At 44.4% G+C, this 24,075-nt stretch overlaps 2 protein-coding genes across 3 annotated transcripts in view; both read left to right on the forward strand.

Moving 5' to 3' along the window:
* The window catches only part of snapc4 (small nuclear RNA activating complex, polypeptide 4), a 41,937-nt gene extending 24,358 nt beyond the window's left edge, over positions 1 to 17,579 (forward strand). Inside the window, exons 18-25 of the mRNA XM_085787960.1 lie at positions 1,903 to 2,193; positions 2,817 to 3,026; positions 9,336 to 10,019; positions 11,167 to 11,578; positions 12,266 to 12,360; positions 12,643 to 13,384; positions 14,737 to 15,074; positions 17,479 to 17,579. Coding sequence (XP_085644086.1) covers positions 1,903 to 2,193; positions 2,817 to 3,026; positions 9,336 to 10,019; positions 11,167 to 11,578; positions 12,266 to 12,360; positions 12,643 to 13,384; positions 14,737 to 15,074; positions 17,479 to 17,550 — 2,844 coding nt within the window. The 3' untranslated portion in view covers positions 17,551 to 17,579. The remainder of the gene's footprint in view (positions 1 to 1,902; positions 2,194 to 2,816; positions 3,027 to 9,335; positions 10,020 to 11,166; positions 11,579 to 12,265; positions 12,361 to 12,642; positions 13,385 to 14,736; positions 15,075 to 17,478) is intronic.
* A 4,620-nt stretch (positions 17,580 to 22,199) lies between these two features.
* The window catches only part of card9 (caspase recruitment domain family, member 9), a 33,698-nt gene continuing 31,822 nt past the window's right edge, over positions 22,200 to 24,075 (forward strand). For both annotated transcript variants that reach the window (XM_085785686.1, XM_085785685.1), the window contains exons 1-2: positions 22,200 to 22,433; positions 22,526 to 22,595. In XM_085785686.1, coding sequence (XP_085641812.1) covers positions 22,320 to 22,433; positions 22,526 to 22,595 — 184 coding nt within the window. In that variant the 5' untranslated portion in view covers positions 22,200 to 22,319. The remainder of the gene's footprint in view (positions 22,434 to 22,525; positions 22,596 to 24,075) is intronic.

The following is a 24,075-nucleotide window of genomic DNA, read 5'->3' on the forward strand; positions in this document are numbered from 1 at the left end:
TGTTGCCCCTGTTGCACCTGTTGCACCTGTTGCACCTGTTGCCCCTGTTGCCCCTGTTGCACCCGGCATAACAGCATAACACCGAGGCTCCCGGTGTTGGTGATGGTCGGCTATTGGCCCACGGCTCCAGCGCTTCACTCAGACTGTGTTTGTTTTTCCTTTCCTTTGCGGTAGGGGTGGGCGATATGGCAAAAATATCATATCACGATTTTTTAAAAATAAAATAACGATCTCGATTTTTTCGCGATCTTAAATCGAAAATTGAAAAACAGACAATTTAGGTCAAAGAGCCTTTCTGAACAGATTTTAATGGGCTCTATGCACAGCTCCACTACTTCCTGAACTTAAGGCTGCTCCTTCGTTTCCTGTCTTACATTATTGGACAAACTGATGAATCCAGGTGTGTCTGAGTAGTCACAATGGTCAGACACGCCTGGATTAATCGGTTTGTCCACCCGCACGCGAGAGAGACGTCATGTGGAGGGGCTGACTGGCAGAGATGACAGATAGTGAAACTAGAAAAAGCGACCAACTCCTGCTTTGGCTTTCAGCCGTGGTTCTCCATGTGGCTACCGCTACACACACAAACAAGGAGGCGGGTAAGAAGCGCATCACTGCCCGTAATTCGCTATGATTGGTTGTTCAGGTTGACGATGTAATGTCTGGTGCATCGGTGCATCAGCATAGAACTGCAGTTTCTAGAATGAGCCCCAGACGATCCTACGATCTCTGCACTTTAGCAGATCGTCTACACGCTCTAATCCTTCACCATCTGATATCGTCATATCGCCCAGCCCTACTTTGTTGTCATGACAACAGCTGCTGTCTGGGGCAGGAGGCTACACAGCTGAGCCCAGTTTCAATGTTTTGTTTACAAAGTGCAACGAACAAAACTCCAGCAGCAGTCGTCATAGATACAACAGTCGGTCTACCTGTCACCAAACAGGTTTTTATATAAGAAGCTACGTCTCAAATCCACCAGTTCAAGAGTAGCTACGATCTAAAGTAGAAATAAACGATGCATCAGCTGGTCGGAAAAAAGTTAGTTTATGTGGAACTAACCAACTCACTCCTCGGTACTCCTCCACACAGACAGACAGACAGACTCCATGACGCTGTGTATCACTCCGCCTCTTCCACACAGCGCTGATCCAAACAGCTGATCGCTAACGTTATGTTATGTTATTGATGAATGAATGAATGAATTTATTTATTTAAAACAGGGACAATGCACAAAAAACATTAATCTTGTAAAACAAGAAGAGATGCTTTGAGCCAGGTTATAGCAGCAATTGCTAATTTCCACCTGTAGTCCCTGGGCAGGTAAAGTGGGAACAGATACAATATTAAGATTAATTGAAATAGGACATAATAACCATAATATTTAAAAAATGGACAGAATGCACTAATAAAAGCAGGGAAACAGGAGCGCCAAATCATAAAGTGCACAATAGGGACTGACAGCACATACACTCTCTCTCACTCTCATCACACATTCAAACACAAACACATACAATACACAGATAACAATCATCCTCCTCTAATAACCACACTCATAGCCAGACACATACACACACTCACATATTACTCAACAATGTGTGCAAACTTGCTTACTTAGTAACCAGCGCTTTGACCAGCAGGAGAATGTGTGAGGATTTGTACATAGACTAAGTTCTGTGGGAAGGACATTCCACTGACTCATGGCCACACAGGAAAAAGAAGTTCTACTACACTCACCCCTCGTAACACATCTAGTTAGACGTACTGTGTTTTCAGAGCAGAGTGTCACAAACTTTTTCAGAGGGGGGGCATGAGCATTATGAATAATTTTGTGAAGTAGACAAACATTTGAGTGTATAATCAAGTTTTCAAAGCTCAAAATATCCGACTCTCTGTCCTCAGAAAAGCAGCAGGAGTAAAGAACCGCGGAGGAGCAGAGCAGCCAGGAAGAAGAGCTCCCCCGTGAGGAGGAACATCCGGAGGAAGCTGGTGAAGATCAAGGAGGAGCCGAGCAGCGAGGAGGAGCAGGAGGAGCAGGTGGTGCCGTACATGGACAGCGACCCGGAGGAGGAGAAGGAGAAGCTGGTGCTGAAGCAGGAGAAGGAGGAGCAGCAGGAGGAGGAGGAGGAGGAGGAGGAGGAGTACAGCCTCCCTCCCATACAGGACTGGATTCCTGCAGACTCACCTGACCAGGTTTGTTTTGTTTTGTTTATTAAAGGGATAGTTCAACATTTTGGCAAATTGTTCCCATCGCCATAATCCCTACAGTCATAGCAGTAGGTTCGTTACCTTTAATTGTCGGTGCAAGCTATTTTTAGAACGGCGGAGCAGAGCCGCGAGCTGCTCAGAGCTACGCTACGGAGGCTCATTATGGGATTTCTTGGTTTCCCTCATCAAACTCATCAAATACACAATCCAACAACTCCACAACGCTCTGGTGGACAAGTTGTGACCTGCACATTCACCACGCTATGAGATAATAACACAACGTTACCACACAGAGTTGTTGTAGAGGGAAATTCAGAGACTGATGATGAAAAACTGTCCCTGAAGGCAACGTGCATCAGCGGTTTTGCATGAATTTACCTCTAAAACAACTCTGTGTGGTAACGTTGTGTTATTATCTCATAGCGTGGTGAATGTGCAGGTCACAGCTCGCCCAGCATTTCCACCACCACTAATAATAACGTAACGTAGATTCATCCATATTAATATGAGACTTTTTTATTAAAAATCGTCAAAAAAAATATTGCGATACTTATGTGAATGGATTTTTTTCTCCCACCCTTAGTAACTCTGTGTGTCTGAACTAACAGATGCTTCAGGTGCTGAGCTCCTGCCCGGTGGAGTGGCCCCCCGCTGAAGACGCCCCCCGCCGGCAGCCGGAGCGCTGCACCGTCGTGGGTCGGCGTGGACGCTCCGTGGTCGTCGCGCCGACGCCCCGCGAGCTGAGGGGGGCGGAGCAACACGGCGCTACCATGGTGATGGTGTCAGCCGACCAGCTCAGCGCCTACCTGTCCCTCCAGGTGAGCAGAAAAGAGAAAAGAGGAGACCGCACACTGCAGCTCCCTTACGTGCAGATTTATTAGCCCCCTGAAAGAATACTAAAGTGGTACGCCCTGACCTTTCCACTTTTTTTCTTTGACTACATAGTATCATTTTGAACTTTAAAACATGATTAAATCTAAAATTTGTTAAAATCTAAAATCTCTAAACATGATTAAAAGGTAAAAAATGTGAAATTTATAAATATAAAACAATAACCTTGTATTCAATTTGAAAATTAGCCATCCTAATACTAAGAGGCGCCTCTAATTTACTAGATCTTTATGACGGCCATTTGGCCTGATGGGCTTTAATCTAATTTAAATTATGATGGAGTTCTATGTATGTTGATAGATTATATACTATGTCTTTTCTACTTTAGCACAAGGTGTGTTCTGATTTATGTATTTCCCTTAACCATGTGACCCTCAGGGGAAGGTTTAAAAATGGGGCGTCTTATACAAATGAGTTAGTCTGAAGAAGAGCAGTGCGCTCGAAATAAAACGTTACTGTCTTTTTATTTTTGATGTGCTAATAAATCTGCACGCAAGGGAGCTGAAGTGTGCGGTCTCCTGTTTTCTCTTTTCTATCCACGTTTATGTTTGAGGCCAGTTTTTTTAAACTTGATGTGCGCAACCTTTTTACTCCTTTGACTCTTTTTTCTGACTCCTTTGACTCTTTTTTCTGACTCCTTTGACTCTTCCTCTGACTCCTTTGACTCTTTTTTCTGTCTCGTTTGACTCTTTTTTCTGACTCCTCCTCTGACTCCTTTGACTCTTCCTCTGACTCCTTTGACTCTTCCTCTGACTCCTTTGACTCTTCCTTCTGTTTCCTTTGACTCTTTTTTCTGACTCCTTTGACTCTTTTTTCTGACTCCTTTGACTCTTCCTTCTGACTCCTTTGACTAATTTTTCTGACTCCTTTGACTCTTTTTTCTGACTCCTTTGACTCTTCCTTCTGACTCCTTTGACTAATTTTTCTGACTCCTTTGACTCTTCCTCTGACTCCTTTGACTCTTTTTTCTGACTCCTTTGACTCTTCCTCTGACTCCTTTGACTCTTCCTCTGACTCCTTTGACTCTTTTTTCTGCTGACTCCTTTGACCCTTTTTTCCGCTGACTCTTTTTTCTGACTCCTTTGACTCTTTTTCTGACTCCTTTGACTCTTCCTTCTGACTCCTTTGACTCTTTTTTCTGACTCCTTTGACTCTTTTTTCTGACTCCTTTGACTCTTTTTTCTGCTGTCTCCTTTGACTCTTCCTTCTGACTCCTTTGACTCTTCCTTCTGACTCCTTTGACTCTTTTTTCTGACTCCTTTGACTCTTTTTTCTGACTCCTTTGACTCTTTTTTCTGCTGTCTCCTTTGACTCTTCCTTCTTACTACTTTGACTCTTCCTTCTGTCTCCTTTGACTCTTTTCTCTGACTCCTTTGACTCTTCCTCTGACTCCTCTGACTCTTTTTTCTGTCTCGTTTGACTCTTTTTTCTGACTCCTCCTCTGACTCCTTTGACTCTTCCTCTGACTCCTTTGACTCTTCCTCTGACTCCTTTGACTCTTCCTTCTGTTTCCTTTGACTCTTTTTTCTGACTCCTTTGACTCTTTTTTCTGACTCCTTTGACTCTTTTTTCTGACTCCTTTGACTCTTTTTTCTGTCTCGTTTGATTCTTTTTTCTGACTCCTTTGACTCTTTTTTCTGACTCCTTTGACTCGTCCTTCTTACTACTTTGACTCTTCCTTCTGTCTCCTTTGACTCTTTTTTCTGACTCCTTTGACTCTTTTTTCTGACTCCTTTGACTCTTTTTTCTGACTCCTTTGACTCTTCCTTCTTACTACTTTGACTCTTCCTTCTGTCTCCTTTGACTCTTTTTTCTGACTCCTTTGACTCTTTTTTCTGACTCCTTTGACTCTTCCTTCTGACTCCTTTGACTAATTTTTCTGACTCCTTTGACTCTTTTTTCTGACTCCTTTGACTCTTCCTTCTGACTCCTTTGACTAATTTTTCTGACTCCTTTGACTCTTCCTTCTGACTCCTTTGACTAATTTTTCTGACTCCTTTGACTCTTCCTTCTGACTCCTTTGACTCTTTTTTCTGACTCCTTTGACTCTTTTTTCTGACTCCTTTGACTCTTTTTTCTGTCTCCTTTGACTCTTCCTTCTGACTCCTTTGACTCTTTTTTCTGACTCCTTTGACTCTTTTTTCTGCTGTCTCCTTTGACTCTTCCTTCTGACTCCTTTGACTCTTCCTCTGACTCCTTTGACTCTTCCTCTGACTCCTTTGACTCTTTTTTCTGACTCCTTTGACTCTTCCTCTGACTCCTTTGACTCTTCCTCTGACTCCTTTGACTCTTTTTTCTGACTCCTTTGACTCTTTTTTCTGCTGACTCCTTTGACCCTTTTTTCCGCTGACTCTTTTTTCTGACTCCTTTGACTCTTCCTCTGACTCCTTTGACTCTTTTTTCTGACTCCTTTGACTCTTTTTTCTGACTCCTTTGACTCTTTTTCTGACTCCTTTGACTCTTCCTTCTGACTCCTTTGACTCTTTTTTCTGACTCCTTTGACTCTTTTTTCTGACTCCTTTGACTCTTTTTTCTGCTGTCTCCTTTGACTCTTCCTTCTGACTCCTTTGACTCTTCCTTCTGACTCCTTTGACTCTTTTTTCTGACTCCTTTGACTCTTTTTTCTGACTCCTTTGACTCTTTTTTCTGCTGTCTCCTTTGACTCTTCCTTCTGACTCCTTTGACTCTTTTTTTCTGACTCCTTTGACTCTTTTTTCTGACTCCTTTGACTCTTTTTTCTGACTCCTTTGACTCTTTTTTCTGCTGTCTCCTTTGACTCTTCCTTCTTACTACTTTGACTCTTCCTTCTGTCTCCTTTGACTCTTTTTTCTGACTCCTTTGACTCTTCCTCTGACTCCTCTGACTCTTTTTTCTGTCTCCTTTGACTCTTTTTTCTGACTCCTCCTCTGACTCCTTTGACTCTTCCTCTGACTCCTTTGACTCTTCCTCTGACTCCTTTGACTCTTCCTTCTGACTCCTTTGACTCTTTTTTCTGACTCCTTTGACTCTTTTTTCTGACTCCTTTGACTCTTCCTCTGACTTCTCTGACTCTTTTTTCTGACTCCTTTGACTCTTTTTTCTGCTGTCTCCTTTGACTCTTCCTTCTTACTACTTTGACTCTTCCTTCTGTCTCCTTTGACTCTTTTTTCTGACTCCTTTGACTCTTCCTCTGACTTCTCTGACTCTTTTTTCTGACTCCTTTGACTCTTTTTTCTGCTGTCTCCTTTGACTCTTCCTTCTTACTACTTTGACTCTTCCTTCTGTCTCCTTTGACTCTTTTTTCTGACTCCTTTGACTCTTCCTCTGACTCCTCTGACTCTTTTTTCTGTCTCGTTTGACTCTTTTTTCTGACTCCTCCTCTGACTCCTTTGACTCTTCCTCTGACTCCTTTGACTCTTCCTTCTGTTTCCTTTGACTCTTTTTTCTGACTCCTTTGACTCTTTTTTCTGACTCCTTTGACTCTTCCTCTGACTCCTCTGACTCTTTTTTCTGTCTCGTTTGACTCTTTTTTCTGACTCCTCCTCTGACTCCTTTGACTCTTCCTCTGACTCCTTTGACTCTTCCTCTGACTCCTTTGACTCTTCCTTCTGTTTCCTTTGACTCTTTTTTCTGACTCCTTTGACTCTTTTTTCTGACTCCTTTGACTCTTTTTTCTGACTCCTTTGACTCTTTTTTCTGTCTCGTTTGATTCTTTTTTCTGACTCCTTTGACTCTTTTTTCTGACTCCTTTGACTCGTCCTTCTTACTACTTTGACTCTTCCTTCTGTCTCCTTTGACTCTTTTTTCTGACTCCTTTGACTCTTTTTTCTGACTCCTTTGACTCTTTTTTCTGACTCCTTTGACTCTTCCTTCTTACTACTTTGACTCTTCCTTCTGTCTCCTTTGACTCTTTTTTCTGACTCCTTTGACTCTTTTTTCTGACTCCTTTGACTCTTCCTTCTGACTCCTTTGACTAATTTTTCTGACTCCTTTGACTCTTTTTTCTGACTCCTTTGACTCTTCCTTCTGACTCCTTTGACTAATTTTTCTGACTCCTTTGACTCTTCCTTCTGACTCCTTTGACTAATTTTTCTGACTCCTTTGACTCTTCCTTCTGACTCCTTTGACTCTTTTTTCTGACTCCTTTGACTCTTTTTTCTGACTCCTTTGACTCTTTTTTCTGTCTCCTTTGACTCTTCCTTCTGACTCCTTTGACTCTTTTTTCTGACTCCTTTGACTCTTTTTTCTGCTGTCTCCTTTGACTCTTCCTTCTGACTCCTTTGACTCTTCCTCTGACTCCTTTGACTCTTCCTCTGACTCCTTTGACTCTTTTTTCTGACTCCTTTGACTCTTCCTCTGACTCCTTTGACTCTTCCTCTGACTCCTTTGACTCTTTTTTCTGACTCCTTTGACTCTTTTTTCTGCTGACTCCTTTGACCCTTTTTTCCGCTGACTCTTTTTTCTGACTCCTTTGACTCTTCCTCTGACTCCTTTGACTCTTTTTTCTGACTCCTTTGACTCTTTTTTCTGACTCCTTTGACTCTTTTTCTGACTCCTTTGACTCTTCCTTCTGACTCCTTTGACTCTTTTTTCTGACTCCTTTGACTCTTTTTTCTGCTGTCTCCTTTGACTCTTCCTTCTGACTCCTTTGACTCTTCCTTCTGACTCCTTTGACTCTTTTTTCTGACTCCTTTGACTCTTTTTTCTGACTCCTTTGACTCTTTTTTCTGCTGTCTCCTTTGACTCTTCCTTCTGACTCCTTTGACTCTTTTTTCTGACTCCTTTGACTCTTTTTTCTGACTCCTTTGACTCTTTTTTCTGACTCCTTTGACTCTTTTTTCTGCTGTCTCCTTTGACTCTTCCTTCTTACTACTTTGACTCTTCCTTCTGTCTCCTTTGACTCTTTTTTCTGACTCCTTTGACTCTTCCTCTGACTCCTCTGACTCTTTTTTCTGTCTCCTTTGACTCTTTTTTCTGACTCCTCCTCTGACTCCTTTGACTCTTCCTCTGACTCCTTTGACTCTTCCTCTGACTCCTTTGACTCTTCCTTCTGACTCCTTTGACTCTTTTTTCTGACTCCTTTGACTCTTTTTTCTGACTCCTTTGACTCTTCCTCTGACTTCTCTGACTCTTTTTTCTGACTCCTTTGACTCTTTTTTCTGCTGTCTCCTTTGACTCTTCCTTCTTACTACTTTGACTCTTCCTTCTGTCTCCTTTGACTCTTTTTTCTGACTCCTTTGACTCTTCCTCTGACTTCTCTGACTCTTTTTTCTGACTCCTTTGACTCTTTTTTCTGCTGTCTCCTTTGACTCTTCCTTCTTACTACTTTGACTCTTCCTTCTGTCTCCTTTGACTCTTTTTTCTGACTCCTTTGACTCTTCCTCTGACTCCTCTGACTCTTTTTTCTGTCTCGTTTGACTCTTTTTTCTGACTCCTCCTCTGACTCCTTTGACTCTTCCTCTGACTCCTTTGACTCTTCCTCTGACTCCTTTGACTCTTCCTTCTGTTTCCTTTGACTCTTTTTTCTGACTCCTTTGACTCTTTTTTCTGACTCCTTTGACTCTTTTTTCTGACTCCTTTGACTCTTTTTTCTGTCTCGTTTGATTCTTTTTTCTGACTCCTTTGACTCTTTTTTCTGACTCCTTTGACTCGTCCTTCTTACTACTTTGACTCTTCCTTCTGTCTCCTTTGACTCTTTTTTCTGACTCCTTTGACTCTTTTTTCTGACTCCTTTGACTCTTCCTTCTGACTCCTTTGACTCTTTTTTCTGACTCCTTTGACTCTTTTTTCTGACTCCTTTGACTCTTTTTTCTGCTGTCTCCTTTGACTCTTCCTTCTTACTACTTTGACTCTTCCTTCTGTCTCCTTTGACTCTTTTTTCTGACTCCTTTGACTCTTCCTCTGACTCCTCTGACTCTTTTTTCTGACTCCTCTGACTCTTTTTACTGACTCCTTTGACTCTTCCTCTGACTCCTTTGACTCTTTTTTCTGACTCCTCCTCTGACTCGTTTGGCTCTTTTTTCTGACTCCTTTGACTCTTCCTTCTGACTCCTTTGACTCTTTTTTCTGACTCCTTTGACTCTTCCTCTGACTCCTTTGACTCTTTTTTCTGACTCCTTTGACTCTTCCTCTGACTCCTTTGACTCTTTTTTCTGACTCCTTTGACTCTTTTTGCTGACTCCTTTGACTCTTCCTTCTTACTACTTTGACTCTTCCTCCTGTCTCCTTTGACTCTTCCTCTGACTCCCTCCCTCCAGGTGAGCCGGCCCCGCCCCCCAGGGAGGGTCCAGCGGTCGGGGGGGGGCGGAGACGCGGCGAGCTGCAGCCTGCACCGCCAGCTGCAGGTTGCCGTGGCGCCCTGGATCGGCAACGTGCTGCTGCCGACGCGCAGCCGCACGACGACGGCGGCCGACGCCCTGAGGGGGCGGGGCCAGAGCGCCGGCCTCTCCTCCACCCCCCCCTTCCTGCTCCTGCTGCAGGCCATGAGCGTGGACACGGCCGGATGCAAGGACGTGATTGGTCAGAGGAGGAGCGGCATCGTGACCCCGTGGCCCCTCGACCCCGCCCCCCCCCTGGTGAAGAACCCCAGGACGATAGCAGGGATGCTGCAGCGGAGGAGGTGGGAGGAGGAGCAGCTGGAGCTCCTCCTCCCACCTCCTCCCCCCTCCCTGCTAGCTCCTCCTCCTCCTCCTCCTGCTGCTGCTGCTGTCTCCATGGTGACCACTCCTGCCCCCCCCAGACCCAAAGCCCCCCCCGCCCTGGGTCCGTCCCGAGGGAGGGGCCAGAAACAGAAGGCTGTCCGCCGCAGTCAGAAGGAGGCGGGGTTTAGTGGGGCAGGTGTCGGGGAGGGGGGGGCGGGTGTCGGTGAGGGGGGGGCAGGCCAGAGGGTTCGGAAACAGAGTGTGAAGGCCAGAGCTCTACAGGAAGCTGCTGCAGCCAAGGTGAGAACCAAGGTCCTTTGACTCTTCGTTCTCAGTAGTTTGACTCTTCCTTCTGTCTCCTTTGACTCTTCCTCTGTTTCCTTTGACTCTTCCTTCTGTCTCCTTTGACTCTTCCTCTGTCTCCTTTGACTCTTCATTCTCAGTACTTTGACTCTTCCTTCTTACTACTTTGACTCTTCTTTCTTACTACTTTGACTCTTCCTCTGTCTCCTTTGACTCTTCATTCTCAGTACTTTGACTCTTCGTTCTTACTACTTTGACTCTTCTTTCTTACTACTTTGACTCTTCCTCTGTCTCCTTTGACTCTTCATTCTCAGTACTTTGACTCTTCGTTCTTACTACTTTGACTCTTCTTTCTTACTACTTTGACTCTTCATTCTTACTACTTTGACTCTTCGTTCTCAGTACTTTGACTCTTCTTCCTTACTACTTTGACTCTTCCTTCTTACTACTTTGACTCTTCATTCTTACTACTTTGACTCTTCGTTCTTACTACTTTGACTCTTCCTCTGTCTCCTTTGACTCTTCATTCTCAGTACTTTGACTCTTCCTTCTTACTACCTTGACTCTTCCTCTGTCTCTTTTGACTCTTCGTTCTCAGTACTTTGACTCTTCTTTCTTACTACTTTGACTCTTCCTCTGACTCCATTGACTCTTCCTCTTCCTTTGTCTCCTTTGACTCTTCCTTTGACTCTTCCTTCTTACTACTTTGACTCTTCCTCTGACTCCATTGACTCTTCCTCTTCCTTTGTCTCCATTGACTCTTCCTTTGACTCTTCCTTCTTACTACTTTGACTCCTCCTCTGTCTCCATTGACTCTTCCTTCTTCCTCCATTGACTCTTCCTTTGTCTCCTTTGACTCTTCCTTTGACTCTTCCTTCTTACAACTTTGACTCTTCATCTGCCTTTTTTTAAACTGGATGTGCGCAACCTTTTTACTCCTTTGACTCTTTTTTCTGTCTCCATTGACTCTTCCTTCTGTCTCCTTTGACTCTTCCTTCTTACAACTTTGACTCTTCCTCTGTCTCCTTTGACTCTTCCTCTGTCTCCTTTGACTCTTCCTCTGTCTCCTTTGACTCCTCCTCTGACTCCTCCTTTGACTCCTCCTCTGACTCACCCTTGATGATGTCATGTCTCCTCCTCTCAGGTGAACGCCAGGAGGAAACCTGCTCCGTCTCCTCAACGCAAACGTCCAACCACCGCGTCCTCCTTCTTATCAGCCAATCAGAGCCCACCTGCTCTTTCGTACTCCGACCACGACTACACCATCATTCGTCCTGACCCCAACCCCAGGTGCACAAACCCCGCCCCCAAAAAGACGCCTGGCTCCGCCCCCAAAGGTCGCCGCCGAAGGAGGACACGAGGGAGGAGGAGCGAGGAGGCGGTAACGAGCAGTCAGGACGAAGTGGGCGGGGCTTGTACAGGTGACTCTGTGGGCGGGGCTTGTACAGGTGACCCTGTGGGCGGGGCTTGTTCTGGTGACGCTGTGGGCGGGGCTTGTACAGGTGACCCTGTGGGCGGGGCTTGTTCTGGTGATGCTGTGGGCGGGGCTTGTACAGGTGAGGTCCAGGAAGGGAAGAGTGTCCAAAAACCAAGCCAGAAGGCCAGAGCTCAGCAGGAGGTTCAGGTGAGACCTCTCTCCTTTGACTCTTCCTTCTGTCTCCTTTTACTCTTCCTTTTGTCTCCGTCGACTCTTCCTTTTGTCTCATTGGACTTTTCCTTTGACTCTTCCTTCTGTCTCCTTTGACTCTTCATTTGACTCTTCCTTCTATCTCCTTTGACTCTTCCTCCGTCTCCTTTGACTCTTCCTCCGTCTCCTTTGACTCTTCCTTTTGTCTCCTTTGACTCTTCCTTTTGTCTCCTTTGACTCTTCCTTTTGTCTCCTTTGACTCTTCCTTCTGTCTCCTTTGACTCAGGACCAACAGTGTGGGGCAGGTGATCATGTGGGCGGGGCTTGTACAGGTGAGGTCCAGGAAGGGAAGAGGGTCCAAAAACCAAGTCAGAAGGCCAGAGCTCAGCAGGAGGTTCAGGTGAGACCTCTCTCCTTTGACTCTTCCTTCTGTCTCCTTTGACTCTTCCTTCTGTCTCCTTTGACTCTTCCTTTTGTCTCATTTGACTTTTCCTTTGACTCTTCCTTCTGTCTCCTTTGACTTTTCCTTTGACTCCTTCTGTCTTTTACTCTTCCATTTGTCTCCTTTGACTCTTCCTTCTGTCTCCTTTGACTCAGGACCAACGGTGTGGGGCAGGTGACCATGTGGGCGGGGCTTGTTCAGGTGAGGTCCAGGAAGGGAAGAGGGTCCGAAAACCAAGTCAGAAGGCCAGAGCTCAGCAGGAGGTTCAGGTGAGACCTCTCTCCTCCTAGCTCCTCCCCCTGACTTTTGGGGGCGGGACTAGATCAGCTTTTGCTTCTCCCGCTTTCCCTTTCGGCCATGTGTATTGTATTACTTGAACGTGTGATGATGATGATTTAAATTGACATGCCCGAAATAAACAAATTGATTGACTGATTGACTGATTCCTAGCTCCTCCTCCTGACTCCTCCTCCTGACTCCTCCTCCGACTCCTCCTCTGACTCCTCCTCCTGACTCCTCCTCCTGACTCCTCCTGTGTGTCGTGTTTCCAGGCTGAACAACAGAAGAGGAAAAGGAGTTCTTCTTCTTCGTCTTCACCTTCTCCTCGAAAGCGTCGGCGCCGTCGTGTGTCTCCGTTGAAACAGGAAGTCGTCCGGACGGAGGCTCCGCCCCCTAGGCTGCAGGCCCCGCCCACTGGGCTACAGGCCCCGCCCCCTAGGCTACAGGCCCCGCCCACTGGGCTTCAGACTCCGCCCACTGGGCTTCAGACTCCGCCCACTGGGCCGCGGTCACTTCCTGCTCAGATCATGTGGGTCATGGTTCCCGTGGCCACGCCCCCTCGGCAGCTCCTCTCACCTGGACTTCCTGTGTCTGGTCTCAGTCGTGTAGCCCCGCCCACGTCTCCTCCTAAGCCCCGCCCCCTCCTCCCCTGTCCGCCACAGCCCCTCCCCCTCCCCCCTCCCTCGCTGCCTTATAAGGCCGAGGAGCCGGAGGACTCAGCGCTGCAGTTCGACCCCTCCCTCATGTTCGTGGAGCCCCCGGCGGCCGTCTGTGATTGGCTGAGTGGGCGAGGGGGTGTGGCCGTGCCAGGAGGGGGCGTGGCTCTGCCCTACCTGCCGCCGTTCGTCAGCACGCTGAACACGCTCGCCGCGCTGCTGAGAGCCAAGAAGTCTCTGACCTCATCGTCCCTGCAGCTGCTCGGCCGAAGCTCCGCCCCCTCGCCGCCGCCCCCGACCGGACCGGAGGCCCCGCCCACACCCGACCTGCCAGACTCCACCTCTGACCACCAGACAGGTAACACACACCTGTTACTGACAGGAAGCAGGAAGTGAGTTCTGATCACAGGTAGTCGATGGAGACGAGTAGGAACAGGTGTGAAAGGGTGTGAACACGGGGCTGTACGTTAACTTTTTCAGAGGTGCAGCCCGTAACGTCGTGGCTATCGCTAATGCTAATGCTACCGCTAATGCTAATGCTACCGCTAATGCTAATGCTACCGCTCATGCTAATGCTACCGCTCATGCTAATGCTACCGCTAGAAAACAGAGGCTTCATTTATTTATTTATTAGCGGCCGAGCAGTTGCATCGTCAGGCAGCCGTTGTGGTATTTGCCCACATTGCCCTATGGTCAGTCCGTCACTGGCCTGAACTGTTAGTGCTGCACTTTACATGTAAAAAAAAAGATGTGTGAGACGTTTTCATATTTTATATATTTTGTTTATTTGAGAATAATTTATTGAACTTATTAGGCAGCACTTTACAACAGTATTCTATCTTTTATTTTATTTTCATAAACATGTAAATTTGGTTTAGATAAAATTCAACAAGCAAATGTATGTTTTGCATTTGGTTCTCTTACTGAACAAGATAGCCTTTCTACTAGCTACTGGAAAGCTACAGGCTGTCTCCAAACAATGCAACACCTAATGTGAAAAACTCCATGTTAACTGGCCTGATCAGAAACCATTTTATTTCTGGTGAACAGATAGATAGAGAAGACCGTTGGCCACAGCAAGTGGGGCTTTGGAGATAGAAAGGCTATCTTGGACTCAAATGGAAGCTTATGAATGAAGGAAGTTTTCTATATACATGTTAAGCATAGATATTCTCCATAAAGTGCTGAAAAATAATATTTTCATGAGAATTTGTCAGGCGAACAGTACTTTTTTTGGTCTTTTTTGGGATGTTGAGGGTGATATCTTAAAATGGAGTTGCAACAAACCCCAGAATCTTTTTTTCCTGCCTCCCCCTATGTGTCAAGATACTCTCTGCCAAATCTTATAGTTGTATGACTATTTATGCCATTGTAGTACCTTGATATTTGCATTTACTTCATTTCACCAGCAGAATGACCCAAGAAAGGGGTTTTGGCCCCTGTAGCTTTCCAGCAGCTAGTTGACCAGGTTGTCCACCCAGGTTTTAATCCTTGAAGGTCCTACAGATCATTTCTGCTGTCAAACCTTTTACAACGCTCAAGTGTCTGTTTTTTTGCTTTGCCCCCTGGGTATAGCACAGGCATGTTTTGATGTAGCACATATATGTCGCACTGTGCAGCCCTGGAACAGGTGAGAACAGGAGTGAAGTCCTGGTGTGGAGCAGCTGATGTAGTTCAGGTCTGAGGTGTGTTTGTTTGGTGTCCCTCCAGCTCCCTCTGGCGGCTCTGAGGAGCAGCAGGAGCAGCAGGAGCAGGAGCAGCAGGAGGAGCAGGAGGAGCAGGAGCAGCAGCAGGAGGAGGAGGAGGAGGCGGAGCTCGTGGCGGCGGTGCGCGGCGTTGTGGCGGAGCGTTTCTCCGGTAACGCGGCCTACCGGCTGCTGAAGGCGCGCTTCCTGTCCTGCTTCACCGTCCCCGCCCTGCTGGCCACCGTGCAGCCAATCAGAGAGGAGGAGGAGCTGGAGGAGAAGGAGAAGCAGCAGGAGGAGCAGGAGCAGCAGGAGCAGCTGCTGAAGAAGATCAAGGAGAAGGGGAGGAGGAGGAGGACCGAGGTGAGCAGCTGGTGGAGGTTTGGTTTCTATAGTTACGGTGATTTCCCCCTTACTGTGCGTTCACACCAACAGCCATAAAATCGCATCGCGTCGCTCCTCGTCACCAGTACATTAAAAATTTCTCCGACCTGTTTTACCTGTGAAAGTCACTATAACGGCCACTCGTAACTTCTGACCCGTGAACTCGTACCAGATCGAACTGGTACCACTTCACAGGTCGGAAAAACACCAGTTACGGGTTGCCTTGAACGCACCATAACGTCTTGTCAGCAGATGGAGTTAGCAGCCCCCGCCCTCGTCATGGATCTATTGGTCCTCGTCCCTACGTCGCCACATTCAGGCGCATCCCTTGGCTGCACACACAGAGAGGACTGCCCCTTTATGCCGTTCTCTCTCCTCATTGGATAAAGGTTGTAGGATACAAGGAAAGTTTTCTCCTGGGCTCAGAGCAGAGCAGAGTGACTGACAGACCCGTGTTTCAGACCAAACACTCTATAGAAGTGATTGTTGTCGGAAGATAGAACTATTTAAGACTTAGATTAACACAAACATTCACCTGACTTCTGCTTTAATTTACATTAAGTTAACGTGGTTTTAAATACAGGATTTGTGGCTGAAGCTGGTCACGTCTTCTGGCTGATGTGAAAGCAGCAGAGACGACTGATGATGACGATCTCTAACCAGGGTTCCTACAGCTTAAGCCAAGTTAAATTTAAGACTTTTTAAGACTTTTTTAAAGCCACTTGAAATGAAATTTAAGACCGACTTCATAATAAACACAAATGCAGAAAAAAGAAGAAAGAAAACACCACATCTATTACATAGGGTTAGGGACAGTGGCCCTCATTTATGAAACTTGCGTACACCAAAAAAATGGGTGTACACCAAATTCACCGCAAGGATCGGCATTTATTAATCTGAGCGTGAGCGTACGGTACGCACAAATCTCACGCCAGCTCTGACCAGGTGTACGCACATTTGGAACCAGCGTAGAACATGCAGAAACGAGTGCTGCTGTGTCAGAACGATTATTAAACCATAGTCTAATAACGCAGCGATGTGGATCACATGTTGTTGTTGTTTATATTGATAAAAAGATAAAAAGTAGCCAAAAAAAAAAAGAGAAACGCTACAACCAAGTCCGTGTTGAAAATTTAACTCGACTTTTATTTTGGGCAACTGAGATGAATTAAAAACCACGACGTGACAGATGCTCGTTAATCAGCTGTGTAACAGAAACAGTCAATGACAGACAGACCTGTTATTGTAGATCACACACACAAACTTCCAACATCTCAGTCTCTCTCTCTGACGGACACCGGAGGAGGGGGGGGGGGGGGGGGGAGCTCCGCTACCTGTCCAGGTGCAGCTGATCTCCGCGGCGGAGTGTTTTTTTTTTCTTCCCCGTCACCGGGACGTGTCAGCGGGACATCGGGCCGGTGTTTCACATCCCTCCATCAGCCGAACCATGCCAGCGGTGCTGATGGTCATAAAGTCGTGTTCGCAGCAGTAATATGCCTATGATTTCTCCTCAGTCACTTGTGTTTAGTAAACTGCAGGAGCATTTCATGAGGTCGCTGGGTTTCCTGACGTGGTCGGTGACACGTGCGTCTGCAGCCTCCATCCACCGGGATGACGCTTATCAATCACAAAATCTATCAATCTATCAATGTCCAGATATTTAACGTTGCCGCCCTCCCCCTGTTCAACGCGGTAACGCCAGTAAAGTCCCTCTTCTTGGCCGTCTTCCGTGTCTCCATGTCGTAAAAGGGGCAGGGCGACGCCTCTAAAGCAGGAATATATCGGGGCGTGACATTTAAATGACGCTCGTTTTCAGCCGCCGGATTTATCACCACCACGCCGGTTCTACGCCGAAATCAGCAGCGTACACACTTTTAGTAAATCACACGTGACACTTGGCGTACACTGATATTTACACCAGAATCTACACCAGATCCTGCGCAAGTTTGATAAATGAGGGCCAATATGACCCACTTTCCTATGTGATCCAAGGTAAAGTGACTGCTACATGAACATTGGATTGTGTCTCTTTCCAGCTTTCCTTTCAAAATAAATGTCTCTTTCCAGCTGTCCTTTCAAAATAAATGTCTCTTTCCAGCTGTCCTTTCAAAATAAATGCATAAAAAGTCCAGAAAAAATAACAAAACACTGACTCGGGAGCTGGTGGCGGTGAGAAATTTACGGCGCGTTGACGGCCGCCACTAACTTCTCTATGACTTTTGAAAAATTGATTTAAGACATTTTAATGCCAACTAAGGCCTTGATTTTAGATTAATGAATTCAATGCCTTTTAAGACTTTTTAAGGATCCGTAAGAACCCTGTCTAACAGCGTTAGACCAGGACTCTCTGACCTCTGACCTCTCTGTTCTCTCTGTTCTCCAGAAGAGTCTGCTGCTGTGCGGCGGCGCCGGAGCTCCAGCCAATCACTTCTCAGGAATCATCTCCACCAGTTAAAGACCAGTAACAACCAATAACGACTCAGCAGCAACGTCCAATCAGAACCTCCGGTGTTGAGGTGTTGAACTTCTTCAGTTTCAGCGTGAACAAAATCATGAAATCAGTCGTTTTTGATTCTAAACTGATGGATCAGGTTTCAGCTCTGTTGTTCTCACGTTGAGAGTGGGCGGAGTCAGAGGTCAGCTGGATCGATGCTGTGATTGGCTGGTGATGGAGCAGCGCGGTGCGTTCAGGAACCTCACGTTCAGAATGAATTTGCACTAAAATGTGTGTATTTATTTTTAGGTTTTGTCACTAATTATTCATGTTTGTTCAAATGAATTGATTCAATAAAGTTAATGTCAAAACACAGAGAGTGGAACTCTTTCTGACAACAATAGATAGACAGATAGATAGATAGATAGATAGATAGATAATAAATAGATAGATAGACAGATAATAAATAGACAGACAGATAGATAGATAGATAGATAGATAGATAGATAGATAGATAGATAATAAATAGACAGATAGATAGATAGACTGTTACATAGATAGATAGACAGACAGATAGATAGATAGACAGATAGATAGATAGACAGATAATAAATAGATAGATAGATAGATAGACTGTTAGATAGATAGATAGACAGACAGATAGATAGATAGACAGATAGATAGATAGATAGATAGATAGATAGATAATAAATAGACAGATAGATAGATAGACTGTTACATAGATAGATAGACAGACAGATAGATAGATAGATAGATAGATAATAAATAGACAGATAGATAGATAGACTGTTACATAGATAGACAGACAGACAGATAGATAGATAGATAGATAGATAGATAGATAATAAATAGACAGATAGATAGATAGACTGTTACATAGATAGATAGACAGATAGATAGATAGACAGATAATAAATAGATAGATAGATAGATAGACTGTTAGATAGATAGATGTTGTTCTCACGTTGAGAGTGGGCGGAGTCAGAGATCAGCTGGATCGATGCTGTGATTGGCTGGTGATGGAGCAGCGCGGTGCGTTCAGGAACCTCACGTTCAGAATGAATTTGCACTAAAATGTTGTTTATTTATTTTTTAGGTCTTTGTCGCTAATTATTCATGTTTGTTCAAATGAATTGATTCAATAAAGTTAATGTCAAAACACAGAGAGTGGAACTCTTTCTGACAACGAGGACTTGAGTTTCACACCGGTAGAGCTCCGTGCCGGGAAAGAAACGGTTTGATTTGATTTGATTTGATTTTTATTTGTCTGAAACAAGCACATCAAAAGACAAACAATCTATGTAACAAGAAACTAAACAACAATGATACTGTGCAAGTTTGAGAAGGGGCTGAAGGAAGCAAAGCTGATCAAGTTCAGCCCCCCCGCCACATTGTGATTCATGTCATACAGTACATCTGTAGTTCCATACAATTTAGAAGATTAAAAACATATTGCTTTAATATGAAATAAGACCATGATTATAAATAAAAAGAGTAAAATTATCTGTCCAGTTCTTTATAGCTGTCCAAGAGTGTATGTTTGTACTTACTTTTAAATTGTTTTAAGTTATTGCACATTTTTATATCCTCATCTAGTCTATTCCACATTTTAACACCACAAAAATAGATGCTAAAACTTTTCAGGGTAGAATGGATGGTAGATTGTTTAAAGGTACAGTTCCCTCTTGAATCATATATGCTTTCTCTGACCATAAACATTTTCTGGATGTTTATTGGTAGCAACCTATTCCAGGCTTTAAACAGAATCTGACCTGTTTTGAATTTGACCAGGTCCTCAAATCTTAAAATACCCGATTTTAAAAACAAGGGATTTGTATGATCAAGGTACCAGCATGATGAACCATCCTTATGACTCTTTTTTTGTAAAATGCAAATCTTTTGTAAAGTGCTTTTATATGTGTTTCCCCTAGTACCTCGACACAGTGAGATAAGTACGGATCAGTGAGTGCATAGTGCAGCATCTGAAGTGACTTCTGATCTAAAACATGTCTAGTTTTACACAGAATTACAATACTTCTGGATACTTTGGAGCACAAATATTTCACGTGAGATTTCCAGCAGAGCTTGTGCTCTATTAAGACACCAAGGAACTTACTTTCGTAGACTCTTTCAATTTCCACATTTTCAATTTTCAAACATACCTCTTGCTTAATTGGACGATTTCCAAATATCATGAATTTAGTTTTGTTTTGTTTTGGTTTAATGATAATTTGTTTTCATCAAACCACCACTTTAATTTTAGCAATTCACTTTTGACCATCAATAATAGCTGCTAGTTACAGTAATAAAAGAAAAACACACCAACTCCAAATTTACATGAAGTAAAGACAGATGGTTTGGACCTGGTGAACGACGGAGTAACACTATGAATCAAACCATCTGTTACTAACAGTACAACAACAGACTTTCAGAGTTTCACTTCAACTTCACCAAACTTCCAGGAATCCATCAGTGACATCACTTCCTGTTTCAGTCAGCTGATGCTTCCTCTTCAGTTATTCATATCGGACTTCTCTAGTCCACTTCCTCTGTTAGATTGTTAGATAGATAGATAGATAGATAGATAGATAGATAGATAGATAGATAGATAGATAGATAGATAGATAGATAGATAGATAGATAGATAGATAGATAGATAGATAGATAGATAGATAGATAGATAGATAGATAGATAGATAGATAGATAGAGTGGGTACAGAAAGTATTCAGACCCCTTTAAATTTTTCACTCTTTGTTTCATTGCAGCCATTTGCTAAAATCAAAAAAGTTCATTTTATTTCTCATTAATGTACACTCAGCACCCCATCTTGACAGAAAAAAACAGAAATGTAGAATTTTTTGCAAATTTATTAAAAAGAAAAACTGAAATATTACATGGTCATAAGTATTCAGACCCTTTGCTGTGACACTCATATTTAACTGGCATGCTGTCCATTCCTTCTGTTCCTCCTTGAGATGCTTCTACTCCTTCATTGGAGGTTACAAAAGAATTTCAAAAAAGCAATGGTGGGAGAAGAGCCTTGGTGAGAGAGGTAAAGAAGAAGCCAAAGATCACTGTGGCTGAGCTCCACAGATGCAGTGGGGAGATAAAGTCAACTATCACTGCAGCCCTCCACCAGTCGGGGCTTTATGGCAGAGTGGCCCGACGGAAGCCTCTCCTCAGTGCCAGACATAGGAAAGCCCGCATAGAGTTTGCCAAAAAACACATGAAGGACTCCCAGACTATGAGAAATAGGATTCTCTGGTCTGATGAGGCCAAGACTGAACTTTTTGGCCTTAATGCTAAGCGGTATGTGTGGAGAAAACCAGGCACTGCTCATCACCTGCTGTCGGAGGAAAAATAAGATCCAAAACAGGGCCAGTTGCGATCAAGGATCTCTTTTATTCCAACATGTAATTAGTACAAAATAATGGTATCGAATATGCTCAAAAGGTTATAAAAGTTGTTCATCAAAGTTATAAGAAAAATCCCCTCAGAGTATCAGAATAGCTCCACAAGGCGATCAGAGTAGACTGAGCTTTGGTGCAGTAGAGTTTACGCCACTTAGAAAAAATGGACATAAACCCGAGCCTGTTCCGGACCAGACTAAGTTCTTATCTCCTTGTCTTCGCTTTTTATTTACGATCCTCCCTTCTATTCAAATGACGGTTGACGATGATGGTTCGACTACGATCTGCCCCGCTGATTTGTTCAACTAAAATTACACGACATCGCACGATGCTAATCCACGCCTTCATGGACGTGTCTTACTATGGCACGTGTTGGGGTTCATCCCAAGTTCAGCTTCATTGGCGCCACACAGTCTTGCTGACGGGGGTTATCTATGTTACCCCCCTTGACTCCCTCTGTAGGCACCTAGACACCAAACTTACGATGCACTCCCATGCATGCGCACACTCTGACCACTCCTCCCTTGCTTCCTCAGCACTCTCTTGGTTTCCTCACGCTCACCCCTCCCTTCTCTGTCTCTCTCTTTCCTTTTTTTTACCCAACACTGCCCAATACAAAGGGCTGCAGTGATAGTTGACTTTGTGGAACTTTCTCCCATCTCCCCACTGCATCTCTGGAGCTCAGCCACAGTGATCTTTGGGGTCTTCTTTACCTCTCTCACCAAGGCTCTTCTCCCACCATTGCTCAGTTTGGCTGGACGGCCAGGTCTAGGAAGAGTTCTGGTCGTCCCAAACTTCTTCCATTTAAGGATTATGGAGGCCACTGTGCTCTTAGGAACCTTGAGTGCTGCAGAAATTCTTTTGTAACCTCCAATGAAGGAGTAGAACCATCTCAAGGAGGATCAGAAGAAATGGACAGCATGCCAGTTAAATATGAGTGTCACAGCAAAGGGTCTGAATACTTATGACCATGTGATATTTCAGTTTTTCTTTTTTAATAAATTTGCAAATATTTCTACATTTCTGTTTTTTTCTGTCAAGATGGGGTGCTGAGTGTACATTAATGAGAAATAAAATGAACTTTTTTGATTTTAGCAAATGGCTGCAATGAAACAAAGAGTGAAAAATCTAAAGGGGTCTGAATACTTTCCGTACCCACTGTACATCCAGTGCCAGTGAGAGGGGGCGGGGCCTGGACTGGAAAGAGGAAGTGGCTGAAGGGAACTTCCTCTGGAGAAACAGAAGCAGCAACAGAGACCAGACGGAGGAGAAGAGAAGCAGACGGGTACTGGGTGTACTGCAGTACTGTGTTGTAGTAGTGTGTAGTAGTGTGTAGTAGTAGTGTATAGTAGTGTAGCATGGAGGCGGTGAGCGAGGACGATCTCTGCTGGCTGCAGCTGGAGGATTTCAGGATGCTGCTCATCAAGACCATCGAGCCTTCAATCATCACTCCATACCTCCGCCAGTGTCAGGTACAACTCCTCCTCTTTCTCCTCCTCCTCCTCCTCCTCCTCCTCCTCCTGCTCCTCCTCTCTGATTGGTTGTGTTGTGGTGATGTCACCAGGTGATCCGTGCGGAGGATGAGGAGCAGCTCTTCCATGACCCGGCCCTCGTCCTCAGGAGGAGGAAAGTTGGTGAGAAACAGGAGTTCTGTGATCCTGATGCTCAGTCCACGGCTGTTTTCAAAACCACATACTACTACTGTATACTACATACTGCATTATTATGTACTGTATACTACATACTGCGTTAGTACTGTATACTGTATACTGAATGTGGGATTCAGTATACTACTTCAGCAGACCGACACCGTTCACACCACAGTAACAGTATACAAGTTTCTAGGGGTGGGAGAAAAAATCGATTCACATAAATATCGCGATATCTTTTTTTTTTTTTTTTTCCAATATTTTTATTGGGTTTTTTTTTCAAGAGTTTAACGACACAACTTACAGGGACTGTGCACGAAGCAAAAAAAACAAAAAAAAAAAACAAGTCAAAATTAGACATGATGACAATAAAGAAAAACAACAACAACAACAACAAAAAAGACAAACATTTACATGACAGTTGCATAGGATGAAAAAGAAAAAGATTAGTACATTATGATGGGCTATGTGGCAAATGTATACATGATAAGTAGTAAAGGTCCATTACATCTGGGGTGCAAAATTAAAGCTTGTTTTTAATGTATTCTATGAATGGTTTCCAAATGTTTTCAAAGTTATCTGGGGAGCCACACACTGTGTATCTCAACTTTTCAAGTTTAAGAAGCTGTAAGATTTCCCTCAGCCACTGAGTCCAGCTCGGTGGCTGAGGGTTTTTCCAGTTGAGGAGGATCAGTTTTCGCGCTAATAAAGTAACGAATTTTGTAATTTTCAATTTGGATCCAGAAAGATTTTTATTGTTCTCTCTCACTACCCCAAAAATGGCTATTACAGGATCTGGGTGAACCACCATTTTGAAAACTTCTGATAGGGAGTTGAAAATCGAGCTCCAATAGGTGTGTAAGTAAGGACAGAGCCAAAAAGAGTGTGCTAGAGAACCTGGTGAGAGCCCACACCTATCACACAGTGGGTCCACACTTGGGAACATTCTTGAGAGCCTCACCTTGGAAAAGTGAAGGCGATGCAGCACCTTAAATTGGATGAGGCCATGTCGGGCACAGATTGAGGCTGTGTGCACCCCCTCTTGGGCTCTTTTCCATTGCTCGGCTGTTAAGGTCACCCCCAAGTCACTCTCCCATGCAGACTTTATAAATTCAAGTGATTGGCTTTGTTGATTGGACAGGAGATTATAAAAGAAGGAAATTGCACCCCTTTTTGAGGGTTTGAAGGAAAACAGGGTTTCCATAGGGGACTCCTCAGTCAGATTGGGATAGGAGGGAGTGTTCGTTTTAATATAACTACGAATCTGAAAGAATTTGAAAAGGTGTGATCGTGGTAAATTAAATTTGCTTTGCAACTGTAAAAAGGTGGGAAATGTTTTATCTATGAATAGAGCCTTCATATTGATTATGCCATTACGTTTCCAAGTATCAAAAGAGTCATCCATAACAGATGGGGAGAAAAGGTGACTTGGATAGATGGGAGCGAGTAGGGAGCCCTTGTGCCA

This window comes from Trachurus japonicus, chromosome 9 (assembly GCF_045865225.1).
Source record: "Trachurus japonicus isolate A0001 chromosome 9, Traja_1.0".
Taxonomy (NCBI): domain Eukaryota; kingdom Metazoa; phylum Chordata; class Actinopteri; order Carangiformes; family Carangidae; genus Trachurus; species Trachurus japonicus.